Source organism: Capricornis sumatraensis, chromosome 9 (assembly GCF_032405125.1).
Source record: "Capricornis sumatraensis isolate serow.1 chromosome 9, serow.2, whole genome shotgun sequence".
In the NCBI taxonomy this organism is placed as follows: Eukaryota; Metazoa; Chordata; class Mammalia; order Artiodactyla; family Bovidae; genus Capricornis; species Capricornis sumatraensis.
The window spans coordinates 40854118-40869528 of NC_091077.1; the positions used below are offsets into that span (position 1 = coordinate 40854118).

The following is a 15411-nucleotide window of genomic DNA, read 5'->3' on the forward strand; positions in this document are numbered from 1 at the left end:
CTTCTCCAACAGCACAGTTTGAAAGCATCAGTTCTTCAGCACTCAGCCTTCTTTATGGCCCAACTCTCACATTCATACATGACTACTGGAAAAACCATAGCTTTGACTAGACAGACCTTTGTTGGCAAAGTAATGTCTCTGCTTTTTAATATGCTATTGGAGAAGGAAATGGCAACCCACTCCAATACTCTTTCCTGGAAAATCTCATGGATGGAGGAGCCTGGTGGGCTACAGTCCATGGGGTTGCAAAGAGTCGGACGTGAGTGAATGATTTTTCTCTTTCTTTTCTTTCTAGGTTGATCATAGCTTGATTGAGCCCAAGAAACTAAAGTCTGTCACTGTTTCCCACTGTTTCCCCATCTATTTGCCATGAAGTGATGGAACCAGATGCCATGATCTTAATTTTTTGAATGTTGAATTTTAAGCCAGTTTTTTCACTCGCCCCTTTCACGTGCATCAAGGGGCTGTTTAGTTCCTCTTCACTTTCTGCCATAAGGGGTGTCATCTTGCATAATTGAGGTTGTTTATATTTCTCCCAGCAATCTTGATTCCAGCTTGTGCTTCATCCAACCCAGAATTTTTTTCATTCTTTTTTTCCTGTATTCTATTTAGCGGCAGTAATTTTCACCATTCTGTCTTTCAGGTCACTTGTCCATTCTTCTGCATCAATTATTCTGCTGTTGATTTTTTCTGGTGTATCTTTCATCTCTATTTATTTGTTCCTTTGTTCTTCCAGAGCTTTGGTAAGCATTTCCTGCGTCTTCTCTATTTCTTTTCTGAGATATTGGATCATCTTCTCTATCATTATTCTGAGTTCTTTTTCTGGAAAACTGCCTATCTCCATTTCGTTTAGTTCTTTTTATGGGGGGGAGGTTTATCTTGTCTCTTCATCTGGAACATGACCTTCTACATTTTCGTTTTCACTAACATTCTGTGTAATGGTTTTCATTCTAGCAGCTGTGGGATTGTGGTTCTTCTTACTTCTTCTGTCTGCCCTTGGGTAGGTGAAGCTAAGGGGCTTGTGCAATCTTCCTGATGGAAGGGATTTGTGGTGGGAAAAACTTGGTCTTCCTTAGGCCCCAGTGGGAAGGGCCACACTCAGTAAAACTTTAATCCAATTGTCTGCTGATAGGTGGGGTTGAGCTTGTTTAACCTGATGCTACCCAGGTCCCGTGTCTATGGGATCTATGGTAGGGTTAGTGGTGACCACCAAGAGGATTTATACCAAGGGGTTGCTTCCAGGACCACTGCTACCAGTGCCCCCATGCCTGTGGCAGGCCATTCTTGACCCATACCTCCACAGGAGACCCTCCAACACTAGAGTGTATGTCTGGTTTAGTCTCCTGTGGGGTTACTGCTCTTTTCTTTTGGGTCCTGATGCATGCAAGATTTTGTTTGTGCTCTCCTAGAGTGGAGTCTCTTTCCCCCAGTCCTGTGGAAGTCCTATAATCAAATTCCACTGACCTTCAAAGTCAGATTCTCTGGGAATTCCTACTCTCTTTTCCAGATCCCCAGCTGGGAACGCTGATGTGGGGCTCAGAATCTTCACAACAGTGGGAAAACTTCTTTGGTATTATTGTTCTCCAGTTTGTGCACTGCTCACCCAGTGTATATGGGATTTGATTTTATCATATTTGTGCCCCTCCTACCCACTCCAGTGTTCTTGCCTGGAGAATCCCAGGGACAGGGGAGCCTGGTGGGCTGCCATCTATGGGGTCACACAGAGTCGAACACGACTGAAGTGACTTAGCAGTATATTCTCATTGCAGTTTATTCTTTGTCTTTGAACATGTATTATCTTTTTTTTTTTTTTTTTTTTTTTTTGTGAGTTGCAGCATTCTCCTGTCAATGGTTGTTCAACAGCAAGTTGAAATTTTGGAGCTCTTGCAGAAGAGATGAGTGCATGCACTTCTACTCCACCATCTTGAACTGAGATCTGATTTGTGGCAATATTTTTATGGATTCATCTCCTGAAGTAATAGAAATAAGAATAACAGTAAACAAATAAGATGTAACTGAACTTGAAAGCTTTTTCACAGCAAAGGAAGCCATAAGCAAACAACAACAACAACAACAACAACAACAAAATGTCCTATAGAAGGAGAGAGAAAGTTCACAAATGATGAGACTGTCAATAAATTAATCTCCAGAAGGTACAAATATCTCATGCAGTTATTTCACATATATATATGAAAACACACCAGCAAAAAATCGTCAGAAAGTCTAAAAAGACATTTCTTCAAAAAGACATACAGATGGCCAAATGCACAGGAAAAAAAATGCTCAACCCCTAATTACTAGAGAAACTCAGATCAAAACTACATGAAGTATCACCTCATAGTGATAAGAATGGCCAACATCAAAAGCATACAAATGATAAATGTTGCATAGAGTGCAGAAAAAAAAGAACCCTCCTACACTCTTCTTAGGAATGTAAATTGGTTCAGTCACTATGGAGAACAGTATGGACTTTCCTTAAAAATAAAAAAGTCAAATGACCATATGATTCGGCAACTCTGGGCATATATCCATAGTAAAACATAGTTCTAAAAGACATATGCACCTCAATATTCACAGCAGCACTATTTATAATAGCCACAACATAGAAGCATCCTACGTGCTCATCAATAGATTAATTGGTAAAGAAGATGCAGTTTATGTATATACAATGGACTATTTATTCCTCAGCCATAAGAAGAATGAAATAATATCATTTGCAGCAACACGGATGGACCTAGAGATTATCATACTAAGTGAAGTAAGCCAGACAAAGAGAAATATAATATGATATATAAAAATTATACAAATGAATTATTTTAAAAACAGACATAGACTGACAGACATAGGAAACAAACTTATGGTTACCAAAGAAGAGGAGGAAGGATAAATTAGGTGTTTGGAATTAAAGCATAAATAGCACATCCCTAGTGGGTCAGGTGATAAGGAATCTGCCTGCAATGTGGGAGACCTGGGTTCGATCCCTGGGTTGGGAAGACCCCCTGGAGGAGGACATGGCAACCCATTCCAGGATTCTTACCTGGAGAGTTCTCATGGACAAGAGGAGTGTGGCAGGCTACAGTCCAGGGGGTCACAAAGATTCAGACATGATTGGGCGTCTAAGCACAGCACATATACAAAATAGATAATCAACAAGATTTTACTATACAGCATAGGGATATACAGCACAGGGAACTATACTCAATATTTTAATAATCTATAATGGAAGAGAAAGTAAAAAAGAATCATATGGTAGCTCTAACTTTAGAGTTTAAGGAAAGAGTTGGACATGACTGAGCTACTGAGAACACACCCACACAAGGAGTCTCCATACTGTTCTCCATAGTGGCTGTACCAATTTACATTCCTAACAATAGGACTGGAGAAGGTGATGGCACCCCACTCCAGCACTCTTGCCTGGAAAGTCCCATGGATGGAGGAGCCTGGTAGACTGCAGTCCATGGGGTGGTGAAGAGCTGGACACAACTGAGTGACTTCCCTTTCACTTTTCACTTTCATGCATTGGAGAAGGAAATGGCAACCCAGTCCAGTGTCCTTGCCTGGATAATCCCAGGGACGGGGAAGCCTGGTGGGCTGCTGTCTATGGGGTCGCACAGAGTAGGACACGACTGAAGTGACTTAGCAGCAGCAGCAGCAGCAGCAGCAGCAACAACAATAGGACTGCAGCTTGCTAGGCTTCCCTGTCCTTTACCATCTCCTGGAGTTGGCTCAGACTCATGTCCATCGAGTCAATGATGCCATTCAAACATCTCATCCTCTGTTGCCCTCTTTTCCTCCTGCTTTCAATCTTTTCAGGCATCAGGATCATTTCCAATCAGTTGATCCTTCACATCACATGGCCAAAGTATTGGAGCTTCAGCTTCAGCATCAGTCCTTCCAACGAATATTCAAGGTTGATTTCCTTTAGGATTGACTGGTCTGATTTCCTTGCAGTCCAAGGGACTCTCAAGAGTCTTCTCCAGGACCACAGTTTGAAGGCATCAATTTGGAAGTACTCAGCCTTCTTTATAGTCCAATTCTCACATCCATACATGACTCTTGGAAAAACCATGACTTTGTCTATATGGACCTTTGTTAGCAAAATGATGTCTACGCTTTTTAATGTGCTGTCTAGATTTGTCATAGCTTTCATTCCAAAGAGCAAGGATCTTATAGTTTGATGGCTGCAGTTGCCATCCACAGTGATTTGGGGGCCCAAGAAAATAAAGTCTGTCACTGTTTCAATTGTTTTCCCATTTGCCGTGAAGTCATGGGACTGGATGCCATGGTCTTCATTTATTGAATGTTGAGTTTCAAACCAGCTTTTTCACTCTCCTCTTTCACCTTTATCAAGAAGCTCTTTAGTTCCTGTGCACTTTCTTCATTAGAATGGTGTCATCAGCATATCTGAGATTATTGATATTTCTCGTGACAGCTTGATTTCAGCTTGTGCCTCATCCAGCCAAGCGTTTTGCATGATATACTCTGCATGTAAGTTAAATAAGTAGGTTGACAATATACAGCCTTGACATACTCTTTTCCCAATTTTGAACCGGTTTGTTGTTGCATGACTTATTCTAACGGTTGTTCCTTGACCTGCATACCCATTTCTCAGAAGGCAGGTAAAGTGGTCTAATATTCCCATCTAAGAATTTTCCACTCTTTATTGTGATCCACACAGCCAAAGGCCTTAGCAAGGTCAATGAAATAGAAGTAGATGTTTTTCTGGAATTCTCTTACATTTTCAATGATCCAATAGACATGGGCAATTTGATCTCTTGTTCCTCTGTCTTTTCTAAATCCAACTTGTACATCTGTAAGTTCTCATAATGTTGAAGCCTAGCTTGAAGTATTTTGAGCATTAAAATAAGTGTAACTGTGCAACTGTTTGAACATTCTTTGGCATTGCCCTTCATTGGGATTGGAATGTAAAACTGACCTTTTCCTGTGTCCTGTGTCCCGTGGCCACCACTGTGTTTCCCAAATTTGATGGCATATTGAGTGTGGTACTTTAACAGCAAGTTCTTTTAGGATGCTAAAATTCCATCTTTTAGCTCAGCTGGAATTCCATCACCTCCACTAGCTTTGTTTGTAGTAATGCTTCCTAAGGTCCACTTAACTTCACACACCATCATGTTTGGCTCTAGATTGTAGTTTTCCAGGTCATTAAGAACTTTTTGGTACAGTTCTTCTGTGTATTCTTGCTACCTCTTCTTAATATTTTCTGCTTCTGTTATGTCCATAGCATTTCTGTCCTATATTGTTCCCATCTCTGCATGAAATGTTCCTTTGGAACCTTGAATTTTCTTGTAGAGATCTCTAGTCTTTGCCAATTCTATTGTTTTCCTCTATTTCTTCACATTGTTCACTTAAGAAGCCTTTCTTATCTCTCCTTGCTATTGTCTGGAATTCTGCATTCAAATGGGTATATCTTTCCTTTTCTCCTTTGCCTTTTGCTTCTCTTCTTTTCTCAACCATTCTGCCTTATTGCATTTCTTTTCTTGGGGATGGTTTTGATCACCACATCCTGTACAATATTATGAACCTCCTCCATAGTTCTTCAGGAACTCTACCAGATCTAATCTCTTGAGTCTATTTTTGACTCCCACTGTATAATCATAAAGGATTTAATTTAGGTCATACCTGAGTGGTCTTCATTCTTTCTGGAGTTGTTTCTCCACTGATCTCCAGTAGCATATTGGGCACCTACCTTCCTGGGGAGTTCATCTTTCAGTGTCCTATCTTTTTGCTTTTTCATACTATTCATGGGGTTCTCAAGGCAGAAATGCTGAAGTGGTTTGTCATTCCCTTCTCCAGTGGACTGCATTTTGTCAGAACTCTCCACCGTGACCTGTCCATCTTGGGTGGCCCTACATGGCATGGCTCATAGTTTCATTGAGTTAGACAAGGCTGTGATTCATGTGATTTAGATTGGTTAGTTTCCTGTGATTGTGGTTTTCATACTATCTGCCCTCTGATGGAGAAGGATAAGAGGCTTATGGAAGTTTCCTAATGGGATAGACTGACTGAGGGGGAAAACTGGGTCTTGATCTGATGGCCAGGGCCATATTCAGTAAATCTTGAGTCCAATTTTCTGTTGATGGATGGAGCTGTGTTCCCTCCCTGGTATTTACCTGGGGCCAACCAAGGTGGAAGTAATGAAGATAATGGCGACCTCCCTCAAAAGATCCCATGCATGTACTGCTACATTCAGTGCCCCCAACCCTGCAGCAGGCCACCAGAGACTGCACTGGTCATAGCAGACATCCTCTTCAAACAACACAAGATAAGACTCTACACATGGACATCACCAGATGGTCAATACTGAAATCAGATTGATTAAATCCTTTGCAGCCAAAAAGGAGAAATTCTATACAGTCTCTTGATGAAAGTGAAAACAAGCAAAAACAATACTGGGAGTTGACTGTAGCTCAGATCATGAACTCCTTATTGGCAAATTCAGACTTAAGTTGAAGAAAGTAGGGAAAACCACTAGACCATTCAGCTATGACCTAAATCAAACCCCTAACAATTATACAGTGAGAGTGAGAAATAGATTTAAGGGACTATACCTGATAGAGTGATAAATTATGGATGGAGGTTCATGACAGGAGACAGGGATCAAGACCATCCCCAAGAAAAAGAAATGCAAAAAAGCAAAATGGCTGTCTGAGGAGGTCTTACAAATAGCTGTGAAAAGAAGAAAAGCTAAAAGCAAAGGAGAAAAGGAAAAACATATACATTTGAATACAGATTTTCAAAGAATAGCAAGGAGAGATAAGAAAGCTTTAATCAGTGATCAATGCAAAGAAATCGAGGAAAACAGTAGAATGGGAAAGACTAGAGACCTCTTCAAGAAAATTAGAGATACCAAGGGAACATTTCATGCAAAGATGGACGCATAAAAGGACAGAAATGGTAGGAACCTAACAGAAGCAGAAGATATTAAGAAGAGATGGTAAGAATACACAGAAGAACTGTACAAAAAAAAACATCTTCAAGACCCAGATAATCACGATGGTGTGATCACTCACCTAGAGCCAGACATCCTGGAATGTGAAGTCAAGTGGGCCTTAGAAAGCATCATTATGAACAAAGCTAGTGGAGGTAATGGAATTCCAGCTGAACTATTTCAAATCCTGAAAGATGATGCTGTGAAAGTGCTGCACTCAATATGCCAGCCAATTTGGAAAACTCAGCAGTGGCCACAGGACTGGAAGAGGTCAGTTTTCATTCCAATCCCAAAGCCAGGCAGTGCCAAAGAATGCTCAAACTACTGCAAAATTGCACTCATCTCACATGCTAGTAAAGTAATGCTCAAAATTCTCCAAGCCAGGCTTTAGCAATATGTGAACTGTGAATTTCCAGATGTTCAAGCTGGTTATAGAAAAGGCAGAAGAACTAGAGATCAAATCGCCAACTTCTGCTGGATCATGGGGAAAGGAAGAGAGTTCCAGTAAAACATCTATTTCTGCTTGATTGACTATGCCAAAGCCTTTGACTGTGAGGATCACAATAAACTGTGGAAAATTCTGAGATGGCAATACCAGATCACCTGACCTGCCTCTTGAGAAACCTGTATGCAGGTCAGGAAGCAACAGTTAGAACTGGACATGGAACAATGGACTGGTTCCAAATAGGAAAAGGAGTACTCCAAGGCTGTATATTGTCACCCTGCTTATTTAACTTATATGCAGAGGACGTCATGAGAAATGTTGGGCTGGAGGAAGCACAAGCTGTAATCAAGATTACAGGAGAAATATCAATAACCTCAGATATGCTGACGACACCACCCTAATGGCAGAAAGTGAAGAGGAACTAAAAAGCCTCTTGATGAAAGTGAAAGAAGAGAGTGAGAAAGTTGGCTTAAAGCTCAACATTCAGAAAACAAAGACTACGGCATCTGGTCCCATCTTGGAGAAACAGTGGAAACAATGGCTGACTTTATGTTTTGGGTGTCCAAAATCACTGCAGGTGCTAATTTCTGCAATGAAATTAAAAGACACTTACTCCTTGGAAGGAAATTTATGACCAACCTAGACAGCATATTAAAAAGCAGAGACATTACTTTGCCAACAAAGGTCCATCTAGCCAAGGCTATGGTTTTTCCAGTGGTCATGTATGGATGTGAGAGTTGGACTGTGAAGAAAGCTGAGTGCCAATGAATTGATGCTTTTGAACTGTGATATTGGAGAAGACTCTTGAGAGTCCCTTGGACTGCACAGAAATTCAACCAGTCCATCCTAAAGGAAATCAGTCCTAAATATTCATTGGTAGGACTGATGCTGAAGCTGAAACTCCAAAACTCTGGCCACCTGATGCAAAGAGCTGACTCATTTGAAAGACCCTGATGCTGAGAAAGACTGAGGGCAGGAGGAGAAGGGGACGATAGAAGATGAGATGGCTCGATGGCATCACTGACTGAATGGACATGCTGCTGCTGCTGCTAAGTCGCTTCAGTCGTGTCCTACTCTGTTCAGCCCCATAGATGGCACCCCACCAGGCTCCTCCATTCCTGGGATTCTCCAGGTAAGAACACTGGAGTGTATTGCCATTTCCTTCTCCAATGCATGAAAGTGAAAAGTGAAAGTGAAGTCGCTCAGTCGTGTCCGTCTCTTCACGACCCCATGGATTGCAGCCAAGGCTCCTCTGTCCTTGGGATTTTCCAGCCAAGATTACTGGAGTGGGGTGCCATCGCCTTCTCCATCAATGAACATGGGTTTGGGTAAACTCCAGGAGTTGGTGATGGACCGGGAGGCCTGGTATACTGCAGTCCATGGGGTCACAAAGAGTTGGACACGACTGAGTGAGTGAACTGAGTGGAACTGAACAGTCTAGCGGTTTCCCCTACTTTCTTCAATTTAAGTCTTTATTTTTAAACAATGAGTTCATGATCTGAGCCACAGTCAGCTCCAAGTCTTTTCTTTGCTGACTGTATAGAGCTTCTCCATCTTTGGCTACAAAGAGTTTAATCAATCTGATTTTGGTATTGACCATCTGGTTATGTCCATGTGTAGAGTCATATCTTGTGTTGTTGGAAGAGGATGTTTGCAATGACCATCGTGTTTTTTGGCAAAACTCTGTTAGCATTTGCCCTGCTTCATTTTGTACTCCAAGGCCATACTTGCCTATTACTCAAGGTATCTCTTGACTTCCTGCTCTTGCCTTCCAATCCCTTAAAATGTAATGGACATCTTTTGGGGGTTTAATTCTAGAAGGTCTTGTAAGTTCTAATAGAACCATTCAGCTTCAGCTTCTTCGACTTTAGTGGCTGGGGCATAGACTTGGATTACTGTCATATTTAATGGTTTGCCTTGGAAATGAACAGAGATCATTATATCTTTTTTGAGATTCAACCCAAGTACTGCATTACAGACTCTTGTTGATTATGGGGGTTACTCCATTTCTTTTAAGGTATTCTTGCCCACAGTAGTAGATATAATGGCCATCTGAATTAAATTAATTCATTGCCATCCATTTTAGTTTATTGATTCCTAAAATGTCAGTGTTCACTCTTGCAGTCTCCTATTTGACCACTGCCAGTTACCCTTGATTCGTGGATCTAACATTCCAGGTTCCTATGCAATATTGTTTTTTACAGCATCATACCTTACTTTTACCACCAGACTCCTCCAGAACTGGGAGTCCTTTCTGCTTTGGCTCAGCTTGTTCGTTCCTTCAGGAGCTATTTCTCTGTTCTTCTCCAGTAGTATATTGGACACCTCCTGACCTGTGGAGTTCATCTTTCAGTGTCATATCTTTTTACCTTTTCATGCTGTTTATGAAGTTCTCAAAGCAAGAATGTGGTTTGCCATTCCCTTCTCCAGTGGATCACATTTTGACAATACTCTCCATCTCCATATGAGTGGCCATACATGGCATGGGCCATAATTTCATTAACTTATACAATGCTGTGATTCATGTAATCATTTTGGTTAGTTTTCTGTGACTGTGGTTTTCATTCTGTCTGCCCTCTGATGGATGAGGATAAGAGGCTTGTGCAAGCTACCTGATGAGAGGGATTGACTGCGGAAAACTGGTTCTTGCTCTGGTGGGCAAGTAAATGGTGCCCAGTAAATCTTTAATCCAATTAATCTGCTGATGGGTGGGACTGTGTTTCCTCCCTATAGTTTGGCCTAAGGGCAAACTATAGTAGGAGTAATTGTAACCTCATTCAAAAGGGCTTATACCAGCATGCCACACCTCCCAAGACCACTACTGTCAGTACCCCCACAGTACCCTATCAACCCCACGCCACTATCAACCCATGCCTCTGCCAGAGACTCCCAAACAGTCACAAGCAAGTCTAGCTCAGTCTCTTGTGGGGTCACTACTCCTTTCTCCTTGTTCTCCAAGGTTTTGTTTGTGTCCTCCAGGTGTCCATTGTTAGGTTGGTAGTAATTTAGATTATGAAGAAGAGAAGTATATACTCTCTATAGTCCTTATTATTGTTTTTTCTCCCTAAGGAAAAAGTGGGCATAATATAAACTATAAAGGAAATTACAGGATGCACCTACGTAGGAGTGAGTAGTTTGCTTATATTTACTGAGATTTTTTTCAGCTAGTTCATTTTACTTTCTTTTTAGTGAGTGTTTGGGTTTGTAATGAGCCCTCTGAATTGTACATTAAATTATAGAATTTTAAAGCTAAGGTTAATAATTGAATGTTGAAAAAATGTATACATTTAAGAAATTAGTTAAAACTGAATACAATATGAGTAAGATTAAGAGCAAAATTTCAAATATAATAGAATGAATGTCTCTATAAATACTTTAAGTTATAAAAGTTGTGCATACCCACAGAAGAGTGCATCCAAACCCTCTATATGTGAAATGCTGCTGTATCTAATCAGTGTTTCTGACCTGAAAGTACATTCTCTAGAACTGGGTCCATGAAACCATAAGGAACAAAGATGTCACAAAGCAGGTGGAGATATTATATGTAACAAGAATATTTTTTCTTTATTATTTTGGCTATTACTTCATGCATTAAAAATGAAGGCTTTAGAACTTATTATTTAGCAATATTGCTTTAATAAATATATTTTCTTTGTAATTGATATGCTAAATAATTTATAAATTTTGAATTTTCTTAAGAGCTAGCATTTTTCAGTGATTATTAATAATAATTAACTAATTTTTTTCTCTGTGTAGTTGAACCTTGAAGTGATTATTTGCTAAAGAAAAGAGGTTAATATATGATACAGCTGGTTTCACCATATGCAAAAGGGTAAGCCATATACAAATAATAAGAAAGTTTGTTTTCTAGGAAATTTCCAAAGAAGGCTAATCTTATGACATACATCTTAGTTCCTGTTCTCATTATATTTGGCTGCTTATGATAAAAAAGTAACTTCAACCTGTATTCTCTTCATATACTTATATTCTTATATTTACACCAACTAACTTCACAAACCAGGTGACAGATCACACTTCATGAGAATATCTTTCCTTTTATTAACCCAATCTCCTAGATTAATACAAAATGTTACAGAACTTCATCCTCAGCAATATATTATTTAAATTAAAAAACTCACTTATTTTTCTATTTAGATATCAAATAGCTAAACTTTAAATATGTTTGATTTAAAAGGAGTGTATTGTTAAAATGAACAAAAGTTTCCTTCCCAAATGAACAAATTCTACATTTTATATGCCAAGGCCCTAAGCTTAACCTAACATACTTAAATGATAAAGTGCAAAGTTTAGCAAAAATCGATTATGTTTTAATGGAGAAGGAAATGGCAACCCACTCCAGTACTCTTGCCTGGAAAATCCCATGGACGGAGGAGCCTGGTAGGCTGCAGTCCATGGGGTCGCAAAGAGTCAGACAGGACTGAGCGACTTCAGTTCATTTCACTTCATTATGTTTTAAAAGACATACGTTGATTATGTATCCTTATGTAGAGCTACCTTATGTGTTTGTCAGGATAATTTTGATTTATTTTTTATAATCCTTGCAAAAAATGAAACAAATTAGCAAGTGTGGGTATAAAGAAAAATGAGTACTTAGTATAGAAATTAATATTTACTATCTCAAAATATTTTCTTATAAAGTGCCTTCAAAAACTTATTGAAGTGACTATATTATTTTAAAAATATTAACTGTAGACTGAAATTGAACAGCACAATAGACTATGGAAAATTTAAGGATTTGAGAAGTGACACACTAGATGTTTTTGTTTTGACATTTTAACTCATTCATTGAAAGTGAAAGTGAAGTCGCTCAGTCGTGTCGGACTTTTTGTGACCCATGGACTGTAGCCCACCAAGCTCCTCTGTCCATGGGATCTCCAGGCAAGAATACTGGAGTGGGTTGCCGTTTCCTGCTCCAGGGGATCTTCCCGACCCAGGGATCAAACCCAGGTCTCCCACATTGCATGCAGACACTTTAACCTCTGCACCACCAGGGAAGCCCTTAAATACAAGACTCCACTTACTAACATCAAAGATTTCAAGGGAGGAAAGGAAGTCAGGTTGAAAGAAGAAGGGGGAGGAGGCGGGAGAGCGGGGGCGAAGGGGTGGCCTTACAGACGTCTCTTGCCACCTACAGATGCCCAGGCGTTATTTAACTCATTCATTAAATGTCTTCTATGGATTGAAAATTATAGATACTTTGTGATTATCAAGGTAATCTTATTTCCTAAATGTCATGGTTTGAGAATTATTGATAAAAGTTTTTTTTTTTTTTTTCCTTCCCCAAGCATGGTATAGTTCTGGTGCTCCTTGTAGAAAGAGTAAAAACATCTCCCAAAGTGTCTCAAAGATTTTTGTTTAAACATTGCATGGGGAAAAGGTGGCTGAAATCCATTTCATTTAATACATATAAATAAATCATTGTGTGTAATAGTGCTATTTATATTAATATATTTTATTTCAGAAGTCAGTTAACAGTTTTCAGTTGGCACAATAAAAGTGAAGGAGGGGGTGGGCAGTGAAAATGGCTTTTTATTGTATTTTCTATTCACAATTTTCTATAGTATATGCATGTGATATTTAAAAAGTTTGCAAAGTGACAAAATCCACAGAGATATTGTAGATTTTCAATTAAAATAATTTTTGTAAATATTATAAACTGGATGATTATGTGGGCTATTAGGATACATCGAAATGAAATTAGAAAATTAAATAAGAGTTGGTATGACCAATGGGCTTCCCTGTGGCTCAGATGGTAAAGAATCTGCCTGCAATGCAGGAGACTCAGTATTAGTGGTATGTTTAAGCATATTTAACTTTTGCAACTTCATAATTCTTTAAATATTCAGACACAGGTCAAACATTTAAACTTTAAAAGGAAAAGAAATTGAATATTAATGAATACATTTGTTTCTTTTTTGGATGACATTCAAACGCTATCAACCTAGTCATATTTATATTTTATAGGCTAACTTAATCATAATAGGGTATACTCTTTCTGGAAAATACATGGTTGAGGATATTTAAACAACTACGACTTTGAAGTTACAGAAGTTTTTCCACATTTATTTCTTACTAATAGAAACATTTTGTCAGAGCAGGTAAAACCTCACTCATTCTTTTATTTAAGAATCATTTAGATAAAAATTCTTATACAAATAAAACATTTATTCCTTTTTCACCAATCATTTAGATAAACATTTTTATATGCTATATTTGAAGTTGGTAACAGATATTAAATTTTAAGTACCAAGGAATAATATATAGCTTCTACCTTCAAACAGTTTGTATTGAGATAGTGTATAAAATAATACACATTGAGATAATACAAGGCAAAATACAGTAAATGTCCAAGCAGATGTGAGAAACAGAATGTTAGTGTCACTGAATTGTGAAATCCCAAGCATTCTTGAAGAATCTACAATGGTATTACTGAAGGCAAATTTTTAAATGTATTCTTACTTTCTCAGAGGGATTCCTCTTGACTGAGGATAAATCTTTCAAGAATTATGAACACAGGAGATGTATTTAACAGTAGTTATAATAATGAAAATCTCTAATAAAATATTATTTTACATAATTCATGATCAACCACACACCATCTGTTCTGGAAGAATTTCTCACTGTTTGCCTCTTTGGCTTTTTGCTCTAATTCATTTTTGTTTGTTACATTACTTCCAGAAAGATTGATGTGAATTGAAGAGATGGGCATCTGCAATCAAACCACAGTGACTCAATTTATTCTTATGGGGCTTTCTGATCTCCCCGAGGTGCGCTACCCTCTTTTCGTGGTCTTTACCATCATCTATCAGGTCACCTTGGTGGGAAATGGAGTTATTCTCTTGGCCATTGGAACTGAGAAAAAACTGCACACACCCATGTATTACTTTTTGGCAAATCTGTCCCTCTTAGACATCTTCTGCCCATCAGTTACTGTCCCCAAGATGCTGGAGAACCTCTTGACTGAGAAGCACAGCATTTCCTACATTGGGTGTGCTTTGCAGCTTTATTTTCTGGTGGCCCTTGTGGGAACTGAAGTCTTCCTTCTCTCTGTCATGGCTTATGACAGGTATGTGGCCATCTGTTTCCCTCTTCGTTATACCCTCATGATTACCAAGGTTCGCTGTGTTCAGCTGACTGCTGGGACTTGGGTAGCTGGGTTTCTCAATTCCCTCCTTCATACAGTGTCCACATTCCGCCTTTCTTTCTGCAAGTCCAACCAAGTTAACCAGTACTACTGTGACATCCCACCAGTGGTCGCTCTCTCATGCTCATCCACTTATGTGGCAGAAATGCTTATTTTGGTGGAAGCAGGTATCCTGGGGAGCAGTGCCTTCCTGGTCATCTTTATCTCTTATTTCTATATCATATCTACCATCCTAAAGATCCAGTCAGCAGAAGGGAAGCGTAAAGCCTTTTCCACATGTGCTTCCCACCTTCTGGTGGTCTGTTTATTCGGTGGCACGACAATATTTACCTATGTACGTCCCTTTTCCAGTCAACACTCCCCAGCAAGAGACAGACTCATCTCCATGTTATATGCAATTATTACACCAATGTTAAACCCCATGATCTATAGCATGAGAAACACAGAGGTGAAAGGAGCAATCAGAAGGCTCTTATATCAGAAAGCATGTTTATAGCAAGTCTAATGTTAAAAGGGAATGATTCAGTGTTTATTTTAGAATGAATACATAGAATAATTTTTAATTGTTACACATGAAATGCATACTTACATACACTTAGAAAATTTCACACAAGTGCAAATGCATATAATCTTAATTATACTTCTCTATGGGGCTTCTTTGGTGGCTCAGTTGGTAAAGAATCTGCCTGTGATGCCAGAGACCTGGGTTTGATCCCTGGGTAGGGAAGATCCTCTGCAGAAGGAAATGGCAACCCACTCCAATATTCTTGCTTGGGAAATCCCATGGACAGAGGAGCCTGATGGGATAGAGTCCATGGGGTCTCAAAAGTCAGACTTGACCTAGCAACTTAA

The 15411-nt window shown here is 39.2% G+C and overlaps 1 protein-coding gene across 1 annotated transcript; it reads left to right on the forward strand.

Moving 5' to 3' along the window:
* Positions 1-14116: 14116 nt before the first annotated feature.
* On the forward strand, positions 14117-15055 carry LOC138086635 (olfactory receptor 5V1-like). Its single transcript, XM_068981475.1, has one exon. It carries the CDS (start codon positions 14117-14119, stop codon positions 15053-15055), a length of 939 nt encoding a protein of 312 aa, XP_068837576.1.
* Positions 15056-15411: the final 356 nt, after the last annotated feature.